This window comes from Mustela nivalis (assembly GCF_964662115.1).
Source record: "Mustela nivalis genome assembly, chromosome: 7".
In the NCBI taxonomy this organism is placed as follows: Eukaryota; Metazoa; Chordata; class Mammalia; order Carnivora; family Mustelidae; genus Mustela; species Mustela nivalis.
The window spans coordinates 110,874,333-110,895,738 of record NC_139026.1 but is presented as its reverse complement, the minus strand read 5'-3'; the positions used below and the strand labels follow the sequence as shown (position 1 = coordinate 110,895,738).

General features: G+C 44.6%; 1 protein-coding gene across 2 annotated transcripts in view; it reads left to right on the top strand.

Moving 5' to 3' along the window:
- BID (BH3 interacting domain death agonist) overlaps window positions 1-17,345 on the top strand; it is a 47,158-nt gene extending 29,813 nt beyond the window's left edge. For both annotated transcript variants that reach the window (XM_082738212.1, XM_082738213.1), the window contains 5 exons: window positions 3,997-4,071; window positions 8,493-8,703; window positions 11,625-11,764; window positions 15,029-15,241; window positions 17,002-17,345. In XM_082738212.1, coding sequence (XP_082594338.1) covers window positions 4,060-4,071; window positions 8,493-8,703; window positions 11,625-11,764; window positions 15,029-15,241; window positions 17,002-17,013 — 588 coding nt within the window. In that variant the 5' untranslated portion in view covers window positions 3,997-4,059 and the 3' untranslated portion in view covers window positions 17,014-17,345. The remainder of the gene's footprint in view (window positions 1-3,996; window positions 4,072-8,492; window positions 8,704-11,624; window positions 11,765-15,028; window positions 15,242-17,001) is intronic.
- Window positions 17,346-21,406: the final 4,061 nt, after the last annotated feature.

Here is a 21,406-nt window from a genome sequence, read left to right as displayed (position 1 = left end):
AAAGAATAGAGGAAAATGGCATGTGAGCTGGGGCCTGAGGACAGGGGCCTCTTGTCTGGAAATAAGGGTCGGGGTGGGTGGGGGCTCCAGAAGCAGTTTTGACTTCTTTCAACTGTTTGCCTCAGTTAATTTCAAAGTAGTATTTTGCAAAGAGGCAAATCTAGAATCCTGACATTTGGGAGCCTCAAGGTACCAATTAAAATAGACATCTGAGGGGCGCCTGGGTGGCTCAGTGGGTTAAAGCCTCTGCCTCCGGCTCAGGTCGTGATCTCAGGGTCCTGGGATCGAGCCCCGCATCAGGCTCTTGGCTCAGCAGGGAGCCTGCTTCTCTCTCTCTCTCTTTCTCTCTCTGCCTGCCTCTCTACTTGTAATGTCTGTCCGTCAAATAAATAAATAAAATCTTAAAAAAAAAAAATAGACATCCGGGGCATCTGGGTGGCTCAGTGGGTTAAAGCCTTTCCCTTCGGCTCAGGTCATGATCCCAGGGTCCTGGGATAGAGCCCTGCATCAGGCTCTCTGCTCAGTTGGGAGCCTGCTTCCTCCTCCTCTCTCTCTCTGCCTGCCTCTCTGCATACTGTGATCTGTCTGTCAAATAAATAAATAGAATCTTAAAAAAAAAAAATAGACATCCCCTTCAGTTTTTTACCCTTTTTAGGGGCTACAGCTTCCTAATTTAGAGTAAAACTAGTTTGGGGAGAAAAACTTCCTCATGGTCATTGACATTCTAAATTACTGTTAGTTAAGTTGGTCCACTTAGTTAGAAATGTACATGAGAAGGGAATGTATTTTTTATTTTTTATTTTATTTTTAGAGGGGAATGTAGTTTTTAAGCAGAAAAACCTGGCCAGGGTCTCAGAGGAAGGTCATTTGTATGACTGGAATCTCATTTCTTAGGTGTTTTTTGTTTCTCTAGAGCCAAAAGAAAAGTTCCTCAACAGCAGAGTTTCAATAGGAATAGCCTGGTCCCAAAGCAGTCAGACTGAAGGCCATCACAATTCCAACAGAACAGTAGATTCCTAAAAATGGAGTCAGACAAAAGGCCAAACAAGTACTCTCAGAAAGGACAAGACCTTAAAACAGGTCCCTTAAAACAGTTTAAAGTTTAAAGGATGGAAGTCCTTTAACAGTTTAAAGGGGGAAACTTACCCCCCAAAGACAGGGTCAGAAACCAGCAAGCCCGACTGACTCTGGGTCCCAGCACCTGCTCACTGCCCAGCCTTGCAGCTGTTGGGGGTCCCACTTCTGATCACCAAATACTGTTAACCTGAGAAATAAAACTGCCACTGATTTCACCAGCAGTAGTGGGCTTTTCTTCCCGAATAGCAGAGAATTGTAATTCAGGACAAGGAAGTTAGGCAAAACCGTAGGAAGTTCACAGAACAAGGACTGCTGGGCGGTTAAAAGAAGCCCATTGCAGTAAACTGAGTATAGTGGCCTCTCATTGGCTGACTTTAAGAGTATGTCATTGGCTGGGTTGTTGCTGGGGCGGGAGGAAAACCTTTTTTGCTCCTGCTGGGGTCATGAGGTAGTGAAGTACTGTCAGGCTTGTAGGGTATAGTTCTTCCTGTTGGGTCCGAAATTCATGAGCAGGCGTAGGGCAGGAGAGCGCCCCCTGCTGGCCACGACTCCATTCTAAGCAAAGTTTCCTTTTATTCTCATTGTATCAAAGTCTGGAGGAAATCAAAGGTTTATGTGAATTATTTCCCTTTTCTTAAAAAAAAAAAGATTATTCATTTTAGAGAGAGCAAGCGTGGGCTTGAATGAGAGGAGGGCAAAGGGAGAAAATCTTCAAGCGGATTCCCTTTTGAACCGGAAGCTAGCTGCAGGGGCTCCATCTCACAACCCTGAAATCATGACCTCAGGAGAAGCCCCGAGTTGGACACTTAACTGACGGAGCCAACCAGGAGCCCCATGTATGAATTAGTTCTTGAGAGAACAAGCTTGAGGCCAGGGTTCTGTTCACTGCACCTTTGTATTGGCAGTGACTTGTGGACATGGTTTGGCTTCTGTGGCCCTTTTCCTGGGGGCGTGTTCTGTTTTATTCTTTGTCCTGATTCTGATAATGGCTTCAGCTCTTGCCCTATGGAGGGCCTGTAGATGGCCCATAACGTAGCGTCCTTGTTGGTTCCCAGTTCAAATACATGTGAGTCCTTTGCTCTTGACACCCCCAGGCCATACCCAGCCATGGGGGTGGGCTCTTCTAGATTTCACAGTGTGAGGGTTGGGGTGCAGCCTCTAGCTTTGCATGACTGACCCCCAAAGGCCGACAGGAGCACCTGGGACTGGGAGATGGGCACATCTGAGAATAATTGTTTTCTACAAATGTGTGTGGCTACCTGGTATGGAAAGGCATGACTTCCATCGATGCTGGTCTTGGCCTCCTTTTCACTTGCATGTGGGAGCCTCAACGTTGCCTCCTACAGAGGAGTTGGTTGTCTGTCCTTTTTTTTTTTTTAATCTCCTCTACATTTAAGAACCAAGATAAAATTGCCAGATTTGGCTGTTTTTTACTGCACAAAATGACCGTTTGATTTGGTTCAACCTAATATGTGTAAACACACATATACACAGGGAGATACATTTTAAGGTAGTATTATATTGTTGATACTGTTCTTTAGAAACCGTTGTTCAGGATCTCTCCTGAAGTTATATATATTCCACTTCTTGGGCATAATCTCTTTGAACTCAATCCCCAGTTGCCTTTTGTCCAGTCAGTTGTTTATGAGGGTTATTGTGGTTGGAATAAATGCCATAGAAGAGATTTAATCTTTTGTATAATTGTCAAATATATATTCTCTTTCATTCTTTCTTTCTTGGCCACCAAATGCTAAGAAAACATTTTATTTTCAAAGCTTCTTTTTCTTTGCATTTTATAAGAGTTCTTTCTGTATGAATGCCACTGAAACCATGTGGCCTGTGGCTACAAGTGGTCTGCCTGGCTGTCTCTTACTCCTCACACCTTATTCTTCCATCCAGATAAGCCAGGATCAACCCAGTACACTACCTGCTTCTCAGCATAGTTATGTGGAACAGAAGAGATAATGCGAAGGCTCTGAGAATGGTTGTATGCTGAAGGAAGGCTTGTGTAGTAGTTGTATCAGTGGTCATAGTAATCACAAGAGAGTCCCTGAAAGCTTCTAGGTATACTTTATTAGCTAACTTTCTTCTCTCCTTTTATTTTTTTTAAGATTTATTTATTTATTTATTTGATAGAGATCAAAGGTAGGCAGAGAGGCAGGCAGAGAGAGAGGGAGGGGGAAGCAGGCTCCCTGCCGAGCAGAGAGCCCGATTTGGGGCTGATCTCAGGACCCTGGGATCATGACCTGAACCGAAGGGAGAGGCTTTAACCCACTGAGCCACCCAGGCCCCCCTCTTCTCTCCTTTTAAAAAGATTTTATTTATTTATTTGCAAAAGTGTGCAGTGGAGGGGCAGTAGGGAGGGGCGGAGGGAAACCTAAGCAGACGCTGCACTGAGTCAGAGCCAACTTGGGGTTCAACCTCACGACCCTGAAATCACAACCTGAGCTGAAAACAAGAGTCAGTCACTTAAACAACTATGCCACCCAGGTGCCCCAGCTAACTTTATTCTTGTAGGAAAAGCGCTAGTGTAAGTATTTGCTTAGAAAGAATTCATGAATGACTGCCCTATTTGCCTGATCAATGAGGTCTTGTGATCACTGAGCTCTGAGTGGGAACGCTGAACTCTGAGGTTGGAGGACTGACCCTGGGGAGCTCTCAGTGCCTTGGTAAGTCTCCATGTTGAGGAAAATTTCACAGTCTGCTCACTTGGTTGCTGCCCAGGTTCCATGCTGAGAAAGGAGTATCCTGGGTGAGTGTGGCTGGGATGGGCAAGGTGTGAGCTTGACTTCTGTGGCTGGAGCACGCCTTAGAGCCAGGGCCCAGGATGGCACCCTTAATTCTCTCCTGAGGATCCCGGAGGGGGTGTCCCTGCAGAAAACAGCTGCCTACTCTGTGTGTATGTGTGTTCTCTTCCAGGCTGCTGACTTGGGACACCCACAAAGCCAGAAGCAAGTCGGAGCCTGCCAGACCACCTGTACTATGGATTCTAAGGTCAGCTCTTGGGCTTCTCCTGGAGAAATGCTTTGGGAGGGGAAGTGAGTGTGGGAGCGAATGTGACCGGGGCCAGCTTGTTTGTCGTGTGTGTGCTGTCGGTGTGGACCCTGCTGACCCCTTCTCTGACAGTGCTGTGGGGAGAAGCCTCACATTCACAGCTTACTGGAGCACAGTAAAGAAGAAAGACCTTGCCTCCTCGTCCTCTTCCCTCTACCTTGTGCCTGGTTTCTCACAGGAAGGGCAAGGCAACTTTCTGATTCAGGACCATTTGGAAGCTCTAGAGTTCTTGGAAGCAATCCTCCCAAGGTCATATTGGCCATTCTCCTGGCTTCAGCAGGATGGTACCTAAATGCGTTCTCTGTACTCCCCTTTTAACTAGCTGGATGAGAAAATCATGGCTTATCCAGTCAAAAGCTCTCTATTCATCTACTTCCTATATAGTTTTTTATTTCCCTTCTTTGCCAACTTCTGTAGAGGCCCCCAGCCCCAGAGGCTCCTCTGTGTCCACGCTGTGTGCAGCAGCCTTTGTCCTCACCCGCTATTGGGGGAGGTATCTGCAAAAAGTCTAAGGATGGTAAACTTGGTGGCCCACCGTTTCCGAATTCATAGCAACGCCTAGCCCCTGGCAGGTGCTTGAGGTGTAGTTGGATGCTCTCTTGAAGAGCGGAGACCGTGAGGCTTCTCAGCTGGGTATCCAGAGTGTCCGAGACATGGCAGGCTCAGCAGAGATGGTAGCTGCTTGGCCAAAAGATTTCAGCAGCTCCTTTTGTCTGGATAAAGGTCTATTTCGGTATCCAGAATTCCCTTCCGTTCGGCACCTTTCCTGTCCATTCTGGTCTTCTCCGTGTATGTATTAGTATAAGGTTTCCTTTAGTTTTGCTTGTAGGGCAGGTCTACTGCTGTACTGTGGTTGATCTTACTTATTTAATTTTTTGTAAGTAGGCCTCACAGGGCTTGAACCCTGAGATCAAGACCTGAGCTGAGATCAAGAGTCAGTCACCACGTGCCCCTATTTATTTATTTCTTTTAAGTAAATCCTACGCCTAAGTGGGGCTCGAACTCAGGATGCTGAGATAAAGAGCTGCATGCTCAACCTACTGAGTTAGCTGGGTGCCCCCATTCTTGTCCCTTTTAACTTGGCAACTGTTGTGTCCTTTCCTGTATTGTGGAGATGTCTGCCTTAGAACAGCATTGCTATGTCATGCTGTGTGGCTCTTGAACTTCCACGAGTGCTTTTGTCCACCTTGTCCATCTCCTGAAAACCTTCCAGTGGAGGAAGGGGGATAGAATTACTCCCAGTGTTTTCTCTTTTTCAAGGTGAGAAAACAAAGATGCACAAGTTGCCCAGTGTCCCATAGAGCTGGGGTTCACAGTGAAACCCTGAACAATTTCCTCTTACATTTCAGAGTTTGGCCCCCATTACAGTTTTCATCCTGTTGTAGATTTTTCTAACTTTTTTTCTTTGGAGGCTTTTCCAGTTTTTAAAAATTTGTGGCAGAATACATAGCATAAATTTTACCATTTTAACCTTTTTTAAGAACACAGTTCACCAGCATGAAGCACATTCATGTTGTGGTGACACCATCACCACCATCTACCTCCAGAACTTTTCACCTGTTCAGCTGAAACTCTGTCCCTTTTAAATAGTAACTCCCATCCTGCTGTTCCCGTTTGTGGCAGCTCCCTCCACTCTCTGTCTCTGAATCTGACTACTCTCGGTCCCTCAGAGAAGTGGAGTCAAGCAATATTTGTCCTATTGTGTGTCTGACTTATTGCACTGAACACCATGTCTTTGTGTTGGTTTTGGTTTTTCATTTTTTTTTTAAACTGCTACTGTACCGTTCATGCACATTTTAGCACTTTTTAAAAATTTTTTTTAAATTTTGAAAATATTTTATTTATTTATTTGACAGAGAGGAGAGAGCACAAGCAGGGGGAGCAGCAGAGGGAGAGGGAGAAATAGGCTCCCTACTGAGCAGGGAGCCTGACATGGGGCTCGATCTCAGGACCCTGGGATCATGACCTGAGCCGAAGGTGGACACTCAACCAGGCGCCCCTATTTTAGCATTCTTTGATTTTTTTTCTTTATATTTAGAGAAACAAAATAAGTGCAATTGGTTTAGGTTTGTTGTTGTTGTTGTTGTTGTTTCTAACTGTATGGTGCTGTTTTTGCCAGGTTTAGGCACCTGGATTGTTCTAGTTCATTAAAACACATTGGATAGGGCGCCTGGGTGGCTCGGTGGGTTAAGCCGCTGCCTTCGGCTCAGGTCATGATCTCAGAGTCCTGGGATCGAGTCCCACGTCGGGCTCTCTGCTCAGCGGAGAGCCTGCTTCCCTCTCTCTCTGCCTGCCTCTCCATCTACTTGTGACTTCTCTCTGTCAAATAAATAAATAAAAATCTTTAATAAAAAAAAAAAACAAAAAAAAAACCACATTGGATAGCTTTCCTTTTTTTTTCTCTACTCTGAAACTGATTTTATAGCATGAGATTTACTTTTACATATCTCCCTTTTTTTTTTTTTTAATTTATTTATTTGAGAGCATGAGTGGGAATGGGCAGAAGAGGGAGAGACTCTCAAGCAGACCTCCCCACTGAGTGTGGAGCCCAACGTGGGGCTTCATCCCATGACCCTGAGGTTCATGATTTGAGATGGAACCAAAAGCCGGTTGCTTAACTGAGCCACCTCGGTGTCCCTTTATCATTTCTCTTAATATGCTTTTTCCTGTGATTTAGTAGGATAGATTGCTGTCAAATCATATGTCTTTCCAGACATCCATTTCAACTTTTATCACTGGAAGATCAGAAAGAGTCACAGATGGGCACCTGAGTAGCATAGTAAGTTGAGCGTCCGACTCAGCTCAGGTGGGGAGATCCAACCTCATATCAGGCCCCAGTCTCAGTTTGGAGTCTGCTTGAGATTCTCTCTTCCTCTGGCCCTCCTGCTCATTTGTTCATTCATTCTCTCTTTCTCTCTCTTAAATGAATATGTAAATCTTTTTTTTTTTAAGGTCCCAGTTTCAAACTTGATTTCTCACAAGCTCTGTTTGTTTTTGGAATTAAATACTATTAGTTCTAAGCCCACCAGGTTTAGTATAGCCTGTTCTTGACTTGTGCCTATCTATCAGTGTCTATCCAGCTGCTTTTCAGGGGGGACTGAGCATCCACAATCCAGCCCCAGCCCTCCTTTCTTCTCTCCAGGCCAAGACATCTCCTTCAGGTAGAAATGAAGGGTGTTCTTGAGTTTCTGAGCTGTCTTGTGCCTCCTGGCCTCAACATACCGAATTGTAAGAATCTGATATAGTAGAGCTTTTATATGGTATTTCCCCCCTTTTAAGAAATAATTCTGGAGAAGGAAAGGCTGAATCACAATACATAAGCATCTTGGTTTTTGCATTTCATTTATTTAAAACAATCTGCCCTCTACAAACTGTCCTTAAAGTTTTTTGAAATTTTTTAATGAAAATTTTCAGAACTTAGAAGACAAATAAATGTTACCAGCACCTTCATCTTCTTCTGCTGAGCTTCTCTAATAGCCAAGTATGTGCCTGTTACATTTTCCTGGGTGATCTCAGTATCCCCAGCCTTCTGGATGATTCCCTCGCTCATCCTAGGTCTTTGCTTGCTCCAAGCACAGCTGGCTGCTGGGGTAGAAGCACTCACCTTTGTTTGCCAAGAACACTGTCCCAGGACAGTCAGTACCCCAGAAACAACCCTCCTGGCTCCCAGAGAGCAGATGCTGAGCTGAGCTCCCACAGCAAGTGGTGCTGGCAAATGAGGGGCTGAGCCCCTTGTGTGAGAGCAGGAGCCATCCCCATACATCTATATTGTGGTGAAGGTCCATATCCTCCTGAAGCAAACCAAGCCTGCCCAAAGGGAGGCATTATCTGTGGTCATTACTGCCCAGGATTTATGGAAAATGGGCTGTCATACAATGCATCTTAGCCCACAAAGGAGACTGTGAAGAATAAAGAGCTTCTAACTGCTGGTTGCATAGCTGATCAGGTGGGCTGAAGGTGCTAAAAGAGACATGGGAGTTAGCCAAAGCATGCAGGGTAAGGATGGCATCCAGTTGATATTTGCTGACTTCCCTAAAACAGCCTTTGGACCTTCTTCCTCCAAAAGCAAGCTCACCCCAGGTCAGTGTTTTCAGGATGTCATGCAAATGTCTGCAGACTTAGAACTTTTTCTTTGGCACCTACGGGGGGGCACTGCTTAAAGCAGGCACTGACTGCAGACTTGGCCTCTGCCCACTGGATCTGACTGTCTGTCGGGCCCACAGGGTCATTCGGACATCTTGGCCCAGTAAGCTATTTGAGGCCCAGCTGTCCCCAGAGCTCCTGCCAAGCTCAGCTGCAGGCAGGGCCTCTGGGCCTGGCCTGGGTTCCTACATGTCTCTCTGACTCCCTTTTTATCTTAGGTCAGCAATGGTTCAGGCCTCCAGGATGAGCGCATCACGAACTTGCTGGTGTTTGGCTTCCTCCAAAGTTACTCCGACTCTAATTTCCACAAAGAGTTGGAGGTCCTGGGCCGGGAACTGCCCGTTCCAGCTCACCTGCAGGAGGAGCAAGACGATGGGCTGCAGACAGACGGCAACCGCTGTGGCCACTTCCTGGCGAGTGAGGAGAGAGGTAGGCATCTGGTGCAGCAGCCTCTGCCCCAGATCTGGGCTTGCTGTCTCCAGAAACCTGTAGAGAACCCAAGTTCTGGAAGGGAGCTTGGGGCTGTCTCCCACCTTGTGTCAGTCCATCATAGATGTTTGTGTCATATGGTGGCTTGATCTGGACCTGACGACGCCAGTGACACAGGCCTGATTGAGTTTCCACTTAGTTGATTTCCAGACTGCACCTCTCCTCACCCTCATCCCTGTGCTATCCCTTCCAAGTGCACTTTTTACCCTTCTCTGCCATTGGTGCAGCCTCCACAGATGGAGGCTATCCTGAGGTGAAGGCTGAGGGAGCAGGGCTGGGAAGCATGTTCAGAATCAGCCTCTCCTGGATTCTGAGCACATTAGAATTCCATGAGGAACATTTTCATAATGCGTAGTCCTTGGGCCCGACTCCAGCTGCCCGAACCAGTGTGCTCTAGGGTGGTAAGACTCCCAGGTGTCTATGAGGTATATGCCCTGGTGAGAATCACTGCCCTAAAAGCCTAAGGTGACTCGTGAAGACCTGGACCCAGGCCTCCCAACCTAGCAGAGAGCCGAGTCAAATCCTTCCTCCTGTGGCCCAGCAATCTCCCAGCATTGGATATTGCACTGCCCTCTGGTGGCCATGGGGCAGACCGACAGCTGATCCAGCCTTTGGACCTCCAGCTCTATCTTAACTTAGGTGGATGGAATATGGCCAGAGTTACCCACGAGCCAGGGTGTGCCAAAGACTTTCTGTGGTTTAGAACCCAGGCAAGTTTAGGGGTGGCCCTAGACTTAAGTTAGAGCAACTGGTCCTCTCTGGAAAGGCTTAGGGAGGGCATGGGGGCAGGAATGGCTTGGTTCTCAGAAGCGGCTGCAGGGGTAACTGCAACCAGAGGCTCCCGCCTGAGCTGTCCTTTGCTCTTCCGTACCATTCCTTGCCCTTAGACTGCAAAGCCTGGCTTCACTCAAAGGGCATTTGTAAAAGTGATTATGGGGCTGTATACCATCTCTCACCTCTGGTAGAAAACTGGCCTGTGGGTTAAGTACCTGACAAGATTTGGAAGCAAAAGGCAGAATAGAGGCTCTGTTTACCACAGTTCCATTGGTGAATTAATTTACTCAGCTGAATACTGATTGAATCTGCCAGGACTCCTGAAGTTTGCTGGAACAAAGCAGAAAGGCCCAGAGAGGTCAGTGAGGCCATGAGTGCAGCGGGAGCTCTGGGGAGTCAGGAGAGTCTGGTTGGCTGGAACTGCAGTTGAGCTGGCTTGTGGAGGAAGGGGTACATTTTGGTTCTTTGGAAACTGGTAAGAGGCGATGGTAACAGCATCAGCAGACACTTGCAGGCGGAAAGACTGTTGAAAGGTCGTGTGAATAGTTGGGTTTGGCTAGTGTGTTTGGAGGGAATAGTACAAGTTAAGGTCCAAGGTGTTTTGAGGCTGGGCTTCAGCTTGTCACTTCAGCAGCTGTGAGCCCATGAAGGAGAGGAGAAGTGACATCCTAGCCATGCTCCACGGGTCATGGTGAAGACCAGTGAGGGGCAGGTGAAATGCTGAGGGCACAGTGTCCCAACTAGTGCCCCCGACCCCCTCAGAGCCTCTTTCACTCTTGCACCTCCATGCCCAGCTTGCCACAGCATATCATGGAGAGTGGGCAAGGGCCTGGCAGGCAGTGAGAGGAGGCTTGGAGCTTGCCATCATGACCCAGGTGAGAGCTGGCAGAGAACCCATACCTGGGTGGGGGCGCTGGTGACAGTAGGACGGACAGGGGTGTCTGTGCTCTGAGATAAGACGGGATGCCTACTTGCATCACATGATGTGATAGCTGCAAGCACTGCAGAGGTTGAGATGTCAATCCTGGGTAAATAAGAAGCCAGAGCGAAGGTGCAGACACAGAAATAAATAGATTTCATGGGGGAAATAACCACAACTGGCATTTATTGAGAACTTACTAGGAGCTTGGTACAGGATACGATCATTGACTCATTAATTTGTGCAGTTTATTGAGCACCTCCTGTGTGCCTTGCCTGTTTTCAGTGCTGTGTATTTCAGTAAACAAAACATTTAAGAATCAGAGCTCTTGGGGCGCCTGGGTGGCTCAGTGGGTTAAAGCTTCTGCCTTCGGCTCAAGTCATGATCCCAGAGTCCTGGGATCGAGCCATGCATGGGGCTCTCTGCTCTGCGGGGAGCCTGCTTCCCTTCCTCTCTCTCTGCCTGCCTCTCTGCCTACCTGTCATCTCTGTCAAATAAATAAATAAAATCTTAAAAAACAAACAACAAAAAAGAATCCGAGCTCTTAGGAAGCTTACCTTCTGGCAAGGGACTCAGACCAAGAACATAGATAAATGGTGTAGTAGTGAGTGCTGAGGGAGGAAAAAGAGGGTGGAGGGCAGATGGCAGGGCAAGCAGGGTTGGTCTCAGACAGAGAGAAGGAGCTGCCCTTTCTGGCAGATGAGCGGCTGTAACTCGGCCTGGCGGCAGAGCCTCGGCCCTTATGGAGGCTGACACCTGTTATGTGATGGGGCAGAGAACTGGCAGCCAGGAAGGGTGCCGTCAGATTCATGCCTCAGCCGCCCATGGTCACAGATGCCCTGGTGTCACTGTCCTTTTCACAAGCAAATGTTGACTCTGTGTGCAGGGAGGGACCTGCTTCTCCAGTCTTTCTGCTCACTTATACCCTTTCCTGGCCCCAGTACCCTGCCCCCGCTGCCCTCAGCTGCAGGTTTCAGGTCTTCACACTGCAGCTCTTCTAGAATAGACCACATGCTCAGCAAGCCCACTGCGGTGAGCTGTACGAATGGGCTCACTGTCTTCCAAAGCAGAATCCCTTTCTATTTCTGGTACGGGGTGGAGTGGGAGGGGTCAGACAGGGCCGTTGTCTGAATCCGCTGTGTCTCTGTGCCCCTGCCTGAACATTTAGATTCTCAGGGTCAAGAGGAAATCATTCAGGATATCGCCAGGCAGCTCGCCAAAATAGGGGACGATATGGATCGCAGCATCCACCCAGGACTGGTGAATAACCTGGCAACACAGTTCATGAATAGGAGACTGTCGGAAGAAGTAAGTGAGAAAATCCACCACTGCCTTTTCTGGGTTAGTCAGGAAGTATGAGAACTTTTTTCAGTGGTCAGGTTTTTTAAAATTTTAATTCCAGTGTAGTTAACGTCGACTTCTATTAGTTTCAGGTATACAATATAGTGATTCGATAGTTCTATATATGACTCAGTGAACATCAAGATAAGGGTGCTCTTAATCTCCTTCACCTATTTCACCCATCCCCCACCCACCTCCCCTGGTAACCAGTGGTTTGTTCTCTATAGTAAGAATCTGTTTTTTAGTTTGTCTCTTTTTCCCCTTTGTTTGTTTTGTTTCTTCAATTCTACATATAAGCCAAATCATACTTGTTTGATTTATGGCTTCTACATATAAGCCGTATCTTATTTGTTTTTCTTGACTGGGTTACTTCACAGCGTAATATTCTGTAGCTCCATCTATGTTTTTGCAAATGACAAGCATTCATTCTTTTTTATGGCTGAATAATATTCCATGGTATATATACCATATCTTTTTAAAAAAATTTTATTAACATATAATGTATTATTTGCTTCAGGAGTACAGGTCTGTGAATCATCGGTCTACACAATTCATAGCACTCACCATAGCACATACCCTCCGCAATGTCCATCACTCAGCCACCCTATCCCTACTTTCCCACCCCCCAGCACCCCTCAGTTTGTCTCCTGAGATTGAGTCTCATGGTTTGTCTCCCTTCCCCATCACTTCTTGTCTTACTTTTTCTCTCCCTACCCCCACGATCCCCTGCCCTGCCTCTCAAATTCCTCATATCGGAGAGAACATATAATTGTCTTTCTCTGGTTGACTTACTTTGCTTAGCATAATAACCCCTAGTTCCATCCACATCGTTGTACATGTCAAGATTTGGGGGTTTTTTGATGGCTACATAGTATTCCACTGTATATATATACCACATCTTCTTTATCCATTCATCTGTTGATGGACATCTAGGTTCTTTCCATAGTTTGGCTATTGTGGACATTGCTGCTATAAACTTTCGTGTACACGTGTCCCTTCGGATCTCTACATTTGTATTTTTAGGGTAAATACCCAGTAGTGCAATTGCTGGGCCGTAGGGTAGCTCTATTTTCAACTTTTTGAGGAACCTCCATCCTGTTTTCCAGAGTGGCTGCACCAGATTGCATTCCCACCAACAGCATAGGAGGGTTCCTCTTTCTCCGCATCCTCACCAATACCTGTTGTTTCCTTACTGGTTAATTTTAGCCATTCTGACTGGTGTGAGGTGGTATCTCACTGTATACCACATCTTCTTTATCCATTTATCAATTGATCGACACTTGGGCTGCTTCCATAATCTGGCTATTGTAGATAATGCTGCTATAAAAATCCCTTCAATTAGTGTTTTTGTATTCTTTGGGTAAGTGTCCAGTAGTGCAATTACTGGGGCACAGGGTAGCACTATTTTTAATTTTTTGAGGAACCTCCATACATTATCCAGAGTGGCTGCACCAGTTTGCGTTCCCACCAGCTGTGCACAAGAGTTCCTTTTTCTCTGTATCTTCACCAACATCTGTTGTTTCCTTTGTTGCTGATTTTAGTCATTCTGGCAGGTGTGAGGTGATATCTCATTGTAGTTTTTTTTTAAGATTTTTTTTTTTAAGATTTTATTTATTTATTTGACAGAGAGAAATCACAAGTAGATGGAGAGGCAGGCAGAAAGAGAGAGAGAGGGAAGCAGGCTCCCTGCTGAGCAGAGAGCCTGATGCGGGACTCGATCCCAGGACCCTGAGATCATGACCTGAGCTGAAGGCAGTGGCTTAACCCACTGAGCCACCCAGGCACCCTCATTGTAGTTTTGATTTGCATTTCCCTGATGATAAGTGATGTTGAGCATCTTTTCATGTGTCTGTTGGCCATCTGTAGGTCTTCTTTGGAAAAATGTCTGTTTATGTCTTCTGCCCTTTTTGAATTGGATTCTTTGTTTTGTAGGGTTGTATAAGTTCTTTATATATTTTGGATAATAATCCTTTATCAGATATCTCATTTACAAATATCTTCTCCCATTCAGTAGGTTGTCTTTTAATGTTCAGTTGTTAATTAAACCATCGAGGTCTGTCCTCTCTCTCCTCTCAGACAGACCAGTGTCCAGTGAGGTGCCTCAATTCATGACTCCCTACAAAACAACTGGAAATAGAATCATAGCATGGTTAATTGTCTTTCAGAAGAATCAACTTACTTGACATTTAGGAAACTTGAACCTTAAGTCAGAGTCAAGCAGATTAACAAATCTAAGCAGATTAACAAAATGTATATGACTCTTCCACAAATAACTTATTCTTTGTTCAGTTTCAGAGAGTTGAATAACAATGTAAGTAGAGAATGTCAAGACACAAGAAAAGTGACATTTTATTTAGCCTGCTACTCTTAACTTGATGTTTATAATCAATACCCATATACTAACAGAGCTTCCAACCCTTACTGGTACCTTATAAGGTACTCTGCCCTTCCTGAAGAAACATAGTGGGAGAGAGAACTGTCCCAAGGCTATTAAATCTATGTCTATAGGAGTTCAGAGGAGAGAAGGGTTCCATCCTTTGACTACCAGATGAAAATGCAAATGCTCCTCACTACACAGAAATGTATTTGTCCTCCAAGTTTCAGTCAGCCAGGTCAGCCTCTACCTGCAAGCAGGTCTTTACTCCAGGGATCTCTCCTCTGGAGTTCTCCAGCAGCTGTCATAGACTTGGTAATGTGTTCTGCCTTAGGCCCTCTCCCACAGTGTTAACTGAACTTTGCATCTGAGTTGATGAGCTTGAAGGTCCTTTCGGGTCTAATGGTCTATGGGCTGCCCCTGCCACCTAGGCTAGGTGAGAATGGCACATTTAGGCCCCTTCATCCCCTTCCCTGGAGCTAGGTCTGCACCAGTAAGATAGGTCTAAGACATCTTGGGTAGTTAACTAATTCTTGACTTCAAGTAAGTGCCTTAGAGGCAGGGAAGGACTTGGGCTTCTTCAGTTCCATTGTCTAAATTTTACACACATGCCCCACAAAAATGGATTTGGTGAATGAGTGTCCAGTTGCGGGGAATGTGCCCAGTCTCCCTTTTTCATTGTCTCTCAAAATTAAATCATTTCTCATTCTCTTCTCCAACCTCCTCAGCTGCTTAATACGTTCCTTCCTGTGAAATGAAAGCATGCTTCCTTCTACTTAACATTGGAGGACTGTTTTCCTCTCATAGGCAGATATTAGTAAACTTGGTGCTGTGTGACCCTGTTTTCACCCCTGCAGGACAGAAGGCAGTGCCTCGCTGCTGCGCTGGAGCGGGTCATGCAAACTTACCCTACAGACATGGAAGATGAGAAGACCATGCTGATATTGGCCATGTTCTTGGCCAAAAAGGTGGCCGATCACACACCATCCTTGCTCCGTGAAGTCTTTCGCACAACAGTGAACTTTATTAACCAGAACCTGTTCACCTACGTGAGGAACTTAGTCAGAAATGTAAGAACCAATGATGTCAGCTCGTTGGCATTTCACTAAATCCTCTTGGTTTCTGCCTGTTCCCTTTAAGGTTTGGAAACCCAACAGAACTCTGCTACAGGGCTTCTGTCATCCTTTCTCCCTCTGTTCTAGTGACCAAACCACAAGAAAGGCTTTGGGATCTTCTTGCTTAGGTAGAAAGGCTTGGTTTTGCTTCTGTGAGAAAATTGTATTGTAGAGGGTGGTAATGAGCACCTAATGACCTTTTGAGCTCCATCAACGTTATTTTTAAGACGAGCTACTATCAGAACATACTTCATAGGTATACTATACTATAGTATACTATTGCTCGAATCAGAATAGGATGGTGTAGGTGGGAGTGGAGCATGAAAGAAGGTGTATCCTCAGCTGAGCTGCTTCCATCTGCTCTCACCTTGTTACAAACATGAAGTATAATTTACTTTTTTTTAAAAGATTTTATTTATTTGAGAGAGAGAGAGCACAAGCTGGGAGGGAGGGGCAGAGAGAGAAGCAGGCTCCCCGATGAGCAGGGAGCCTGAGGCTTGATCCCAGGACCCTGGGATTTTGACCTGAGCCACCAGGTGCCCATAATTTACATTACCAAACAGGATGCTGAGGAGAGACCAAAACAGTCAAAGGGGAGAAAAACTAAAATCTTCTCCATAAAACCTGTCCAAGATATTAAAAATAAGTTCTTTATGATGCTGCCCAAGAAGGGCCAATTCTTAAAGTTTGTTGCTTCACTTTAACTGGAAATTAAGTAGATGTATCTTACTGTAAATTTGAAAATAATAGCAAATGTTTGGGATTTTGTGTGTCAGAGATATAACCCAGGCATCTAACCCTGTTAATATTTACTGGTAAGTCTCAACACCTTTTTTGTATCTGCCATGGCCTTCATACACGCCAGCATTTTTCTAAGCTTTTTTTTTTTTTTTTCTTGAGAGAGAGACTGCACGCAAGTTGGGGGGAGGAGTGGAGGGAGAAGAAGACTAGTAAGTAGGCTCCATACCCAGTGCAGAGCCTGATGCAGGGCTCAATCTCATGACCTGAGCCAAAATCAAGAGTTGGAACAATGGACTAAGCCACCCAGGTACCCCTATGCCAGCATTTTAAAACAGGAAAATGAATATAAATCTTCACTCAAGTATATTAAGTCAAGCTGAGTTATTAAGAAGAAGGTAAGCCTGAGAATGTTCCTGGACAGCTTTCAACAACAACCATCTAAAGGGGGAAAAGTGAGCAAGATGTCATGGCAATCTTTATTAACAGCTTACTAAATACTGAAGGGATGAGGGGCCCCTGGGTGATTCAGTCAGTTAAGTGCCTGCCTTCAGCTCTGGTCATGATCCCGGGGTCCTGGGATAGAGCCCCACATCAGGCTTCCTGCTCAGCGGGGAGTCCTCTGCCCCTCCCCCAACTCGTTCTCTCTCAAAAAAATAAATAAAATCATTAAAAAAAAGTACTGAGGGAATGAAACAGAATCTCCATTCCTCAGACCCACTAAGGTGCTTCTTGGTACTGTAAGTGACTCAACAGATGTGAAGATCTAGATCTCAGCACCTGGGAAGCCTGTTTCTGTGGTTGCTCCCATCTAGGAGGATACAGGGCTCAAAGGATGACAGGACTCCAGAGACTCCAGAGTGTGTACAAAACTTAGCTTCACTTCTGTTGATTGTGGCTCCAGAGTCCTTAAGAACTGAATCTTGGTTTGTGAATTAGACTGCTTAATTCCGGCTTTTTTTCCTTTCTTGCTGTAGGAGATGGACTGAGTGGACACCTCTGCCGAAGCAAGACTGGTTAAAACTTGATATGATGACAACAAAGCAGTTGCCTCTAGCCGAGATGGAGCTATAGCCACTTAAAGTTCTTAGAGAAGATACTCATGAGATAATAGCTATTTATTTCTATTTTAAAGATGTTTTAAGCTTGTGATCCATTTAGACATCTTTACATTAACATACTTGAATGAAAATATTGCACATTGTTGAATGAGTTTCATACCATCTTCTAAACCACTACACATTGTGCATTTATCTCATTTCAGTTGTACTGTTCTTCACTTGAAAATTAAATTTAAGAACAGATTGTAAGACAGAAAAAACCACAATGTTTTTTTGTTGTTGTTAAAAAAAAAAACTTTACTGTTTGTTAAAGTGGAACCTTGCGGCATGGTCTTATAGCAGGCAAGATCGGGTTTGAGGAGAGCAAGGACTGGAGACGGATGCATATAGCCTCACGAATGAAAAATTCTTCTCAAAGTAGGGAACATTGTGATACTAAGGAAATAACAATCTTCCCATTTAAAAACCAACCACTGTTGTTACCGTGCATATGACCCTTTGGGGAAGCATATGGACAAGAGTAATTAGGTACGGAAAAATAACTTTCTTGTTACCAAAAACACTTTTCTGTTCCTTGAGAGTTTAATCAGAGGGGAAAATGAGGGGCACGGGGGTGGCTTAGTCGGTGAAGTGGCTGCCTTTGGCTCAGGTCATGATCTTGGGGTCCTGGGATCAAGTCCTCCCTCTCCCTCTGTTCTCTCAAATAAATAAAATCTTAAAAAAAGAAAAAAAAAAAAAAGAAAAGAAAATGACTGCACTGTTCAGCATTAAATGCATACCACACCAGGGCTGGGTTGCAACCTGGTTATCTACAATGTGTAGCAAATACTAAAAGCTGCACAGTATGAAGGCCACCATTTGGAAATCAATCTTCTAATAACGCTGTTACGAATGTTTTGGAGTGAAAAAAAATTTTTTAAGGATGTATGAGGGAAACAAATCAAATCACACATACATACTCATCCATACATGTATCAAAGTGTTCAGATTCTCACTAGGGAGAGATACTTTCTTCCAAAAGAAATAACTTAAATACCAAGAGTCAATGCTAAGAGAAAAGGGCTCTAAAACAAATCATCCCAGACTCTGTTGTAGTACAACTTTTCATAACACTTTCACCTGCCATTGTTTTTGCTTAAATTAACAGGCCACCATTTTAATTCAGTTTATACACACTTCTTGGTGTACTTTTTTTTTTTTTTTTCCAGGCCAAGTTAGAGTTTTTCAGCCCATAAAGCAAAATTATCACCTTTTGTCCCCAAGCTGGCATTATGAAGAGTCCATTGTATCAAAAACAAGTGGTCCAGTCTTGGGCACATCTCAGCCACAATGACTCAGGCATATCCTGGAAGTTGGTGGATTTTACACTGGGAAAATAATCCTCTTGGATAGAAAATTTTAATTGAGATGTTTCATCCTGTCTTTTAAATATTTGAATTAAGTGATGGAAATTCCTTGGTTAAAGAGAAACAACTTTCTTCTCCAGGAGATGCTTGGCGTATCTGAAAATCAGATGGGACTATTCATCTGATCAGAAGGTCCAATCATTCCTGATCTCACCAGACAGGATCCAGAACTGCGGAGATGCTCAGGGCTGCCTTAAAGGGTCACAGCGCCAAAGCCTGCTATTATTTCCGCAATTTCATTGCTCACTGGGAAACTGAAAAGGGAGTGTCCTTTGGATGTTACGATCATGTTTTCAGAACCCGAGGGCAAAGCAAGTAAGTGGGTACTTACGAAGACCACAAGATTTTCTGAAATGATCCCTCTGAAGTCAGGGCATAAGGTTACCATATGAATAGAAAGAGGAGTCCATCAATTATCTTCAGATCTCACTTTATTTTAACTTCCAATGTGTTCTCCCCAACACACTGTGCCTAACAAAGCACAATTCATAGATAGGAATTTTGTTCCTTTCCCCTGATGAAGAGTTGACTGGCCAAAAGGCCAGGAGGGAAAAGGAGCCAGAATAACCCACATAAATGGAGCAAACCAGAGCTGTGAATGAGGAGAGCTAATGGAAATTCATACAGAAAAAGAAAATACGTGCAATTATGTGAAATGCTTAGGTAAGTTACCAAAATTACCATTTAATTCCAGTAATTTTGAGGAGATGAGAGCATTGGAACCAATAATACATTGAACTCAGTCAAGGAACGAGGTAGGAAGAGGCACTTTTAATATGAAGAAAAAGAGAAATGGAAGACTAGGTAGGATAGCAGGAAAAACACAGGTCTAGGAAAAAAAAAATTCTATCTTTTCCTTTGGTGCTGGCCAAGGACCAATCTATGTAATAGGATACCTAGAAATCAGGAACCAGGTTATTCTGGACTCTGAAATAGGAAAGATTGTACTGCAACTTCCTTTTATTCCTGGAACATAGGAAAATGTCAGAACACTTGTTTATAATAATACACCGATTAGCCAATTTCTCCTAGTGGTGCAAAGAGCACTCACTGAGCAAGATTACTACAAAATTTCCCTTAAGAAGCTGAGAAGGGGGCAGGGATCACCTTAAGCCAGCTGTTGCTTTTTAACTTATTACAAGGCCTTGCAAATATCCCTGAGAACATTTCCAACCTGAGCTTACGACTGGAGCAACTGCCTGGCTAGAGCTATTGCAATGTAAACATAAACATGTAGAGAACCCTATTGGTTTCAATTCACAGGAACATGGCAAGCCAGGCAGAGGCTAAATAGTCTTCTGTAAATAAAAGGAAGACACGCTATATTACTTTAGTTAAATGACTGACCATTTCCACTCTATGGAGCTGTGTATATGAGGTAACTAAGAAATAGTGGCTAAATTTTAAGAAATGTGTGTTCTATAGCCAAGGCTATTATTAACTTTACATTCCCTAGTGTGCTGTGGAATAGAACAGAAGATTTTTCACTGGAAAGTCCCCTACTGTCAGCTTCTGAGCAAGATGTGCCTGGCCAGCTCTCTCAAGCTGCTGACCTCTTGGGTCTTGATAGGCCAAGCAATGCTCAGAGGTATCCCCCACTTCACAATTCCTGGCATAGGCAGGAGAAAAGGAAAAGAAGGAACAGATGAAGGGAGAGAAAGTGTCAAGGTGCTGCCTTCAAATTCACTGGAAGATTCCCGTGTCAGACTGGTTTACCCTTGTTGATTAGCAGAAAGATGTACTATCTGACATGTTAGCTGAAAAAGCTAACAAAAGATCTGTATCAGCAGTAACTGCTAATTCTGTAGCCAGAAGGCATCTCCTTCAGTATTTAAGGGGAAAATACCTGGTATAATCAGAAGTTGGGTATAACCCTGGACATAAACTTCGAACATGCTCACTACTTAGGACTATGCCATACCATTGTACAAATCAAGAAAAGTCTCCCTTCAGTCTGATGCAGTTGGCTGCCCTAGTGCAGTGTATGACTGGCACAACCATTTGTTAGAAGCCTAGCAGCCCTGCTTGACAGGGTCACAAAAATGGTAAAAACCAAGAAAAGCACTAGACTTGGAGTCAGAAATAATTCATACCCTCGCCTTTGCCTCTCCTATGCTAGAAGACCTTTGAAAAGTCATTAAACTCTGAGGTTTCCTCACTCTGTAAACTGGGGAGAAGGAATATGAATAGAATTCCAACTGTGAAGATAGACTAAGGTATGTGAGGGCGCTCTAGAGCAATCTCTGGCAAACTAAGTGTTCAACTATTTGTTAAAATGACCCACACTTTTTAAGGAAAAGGATAATACAGAAAAAATAGGTATCCTAAACTCAAACCCAACTCACAGTTGAACCTCCTAAGTGATGAATGGTAAAGCAGGAGGAGGTGATCACTAACGGCAGATCTCATTCCTCCTTTAAGAAAACTTGCCGTACCGTGTTGCTGAGCAGGGTAGCACCCTGCTATCATCGGTGGTGGATGCCTGAAACTGCAGGTCGTCCTGAGCCCTATATATGATTTTTCCTATATGTCCATCCCTGTGGTAAAGTTTAATTTATAAATTAGGCACAGTAGAGAGTAAAACAACAATAAAATAGAACAATTATAATAATATACTGTAATGAGTTATGCGAATGTGGTCTCTCCCTCAGTATCTTACTGCACTGATACTCACTCTTGTCCTGGCGTAAGATGCTAACGGGCCTATGCAATGAGATGAAGGGAGGTGAATGATCAGGCACTGTGACGAGGCATTATACTACTACTGACCTGAGGATACATCAGAAAGAGGATCGTTTGCTTCCGGACCATAGCGCCCGCGCGTAACCGAGCCACGAGAAATGAAGCTGCAGACAAGGGGACTACTGTCAGGCCTGTGAAGAAATTGGGTCAGAGGCCAGAAACTGTTTCTATAA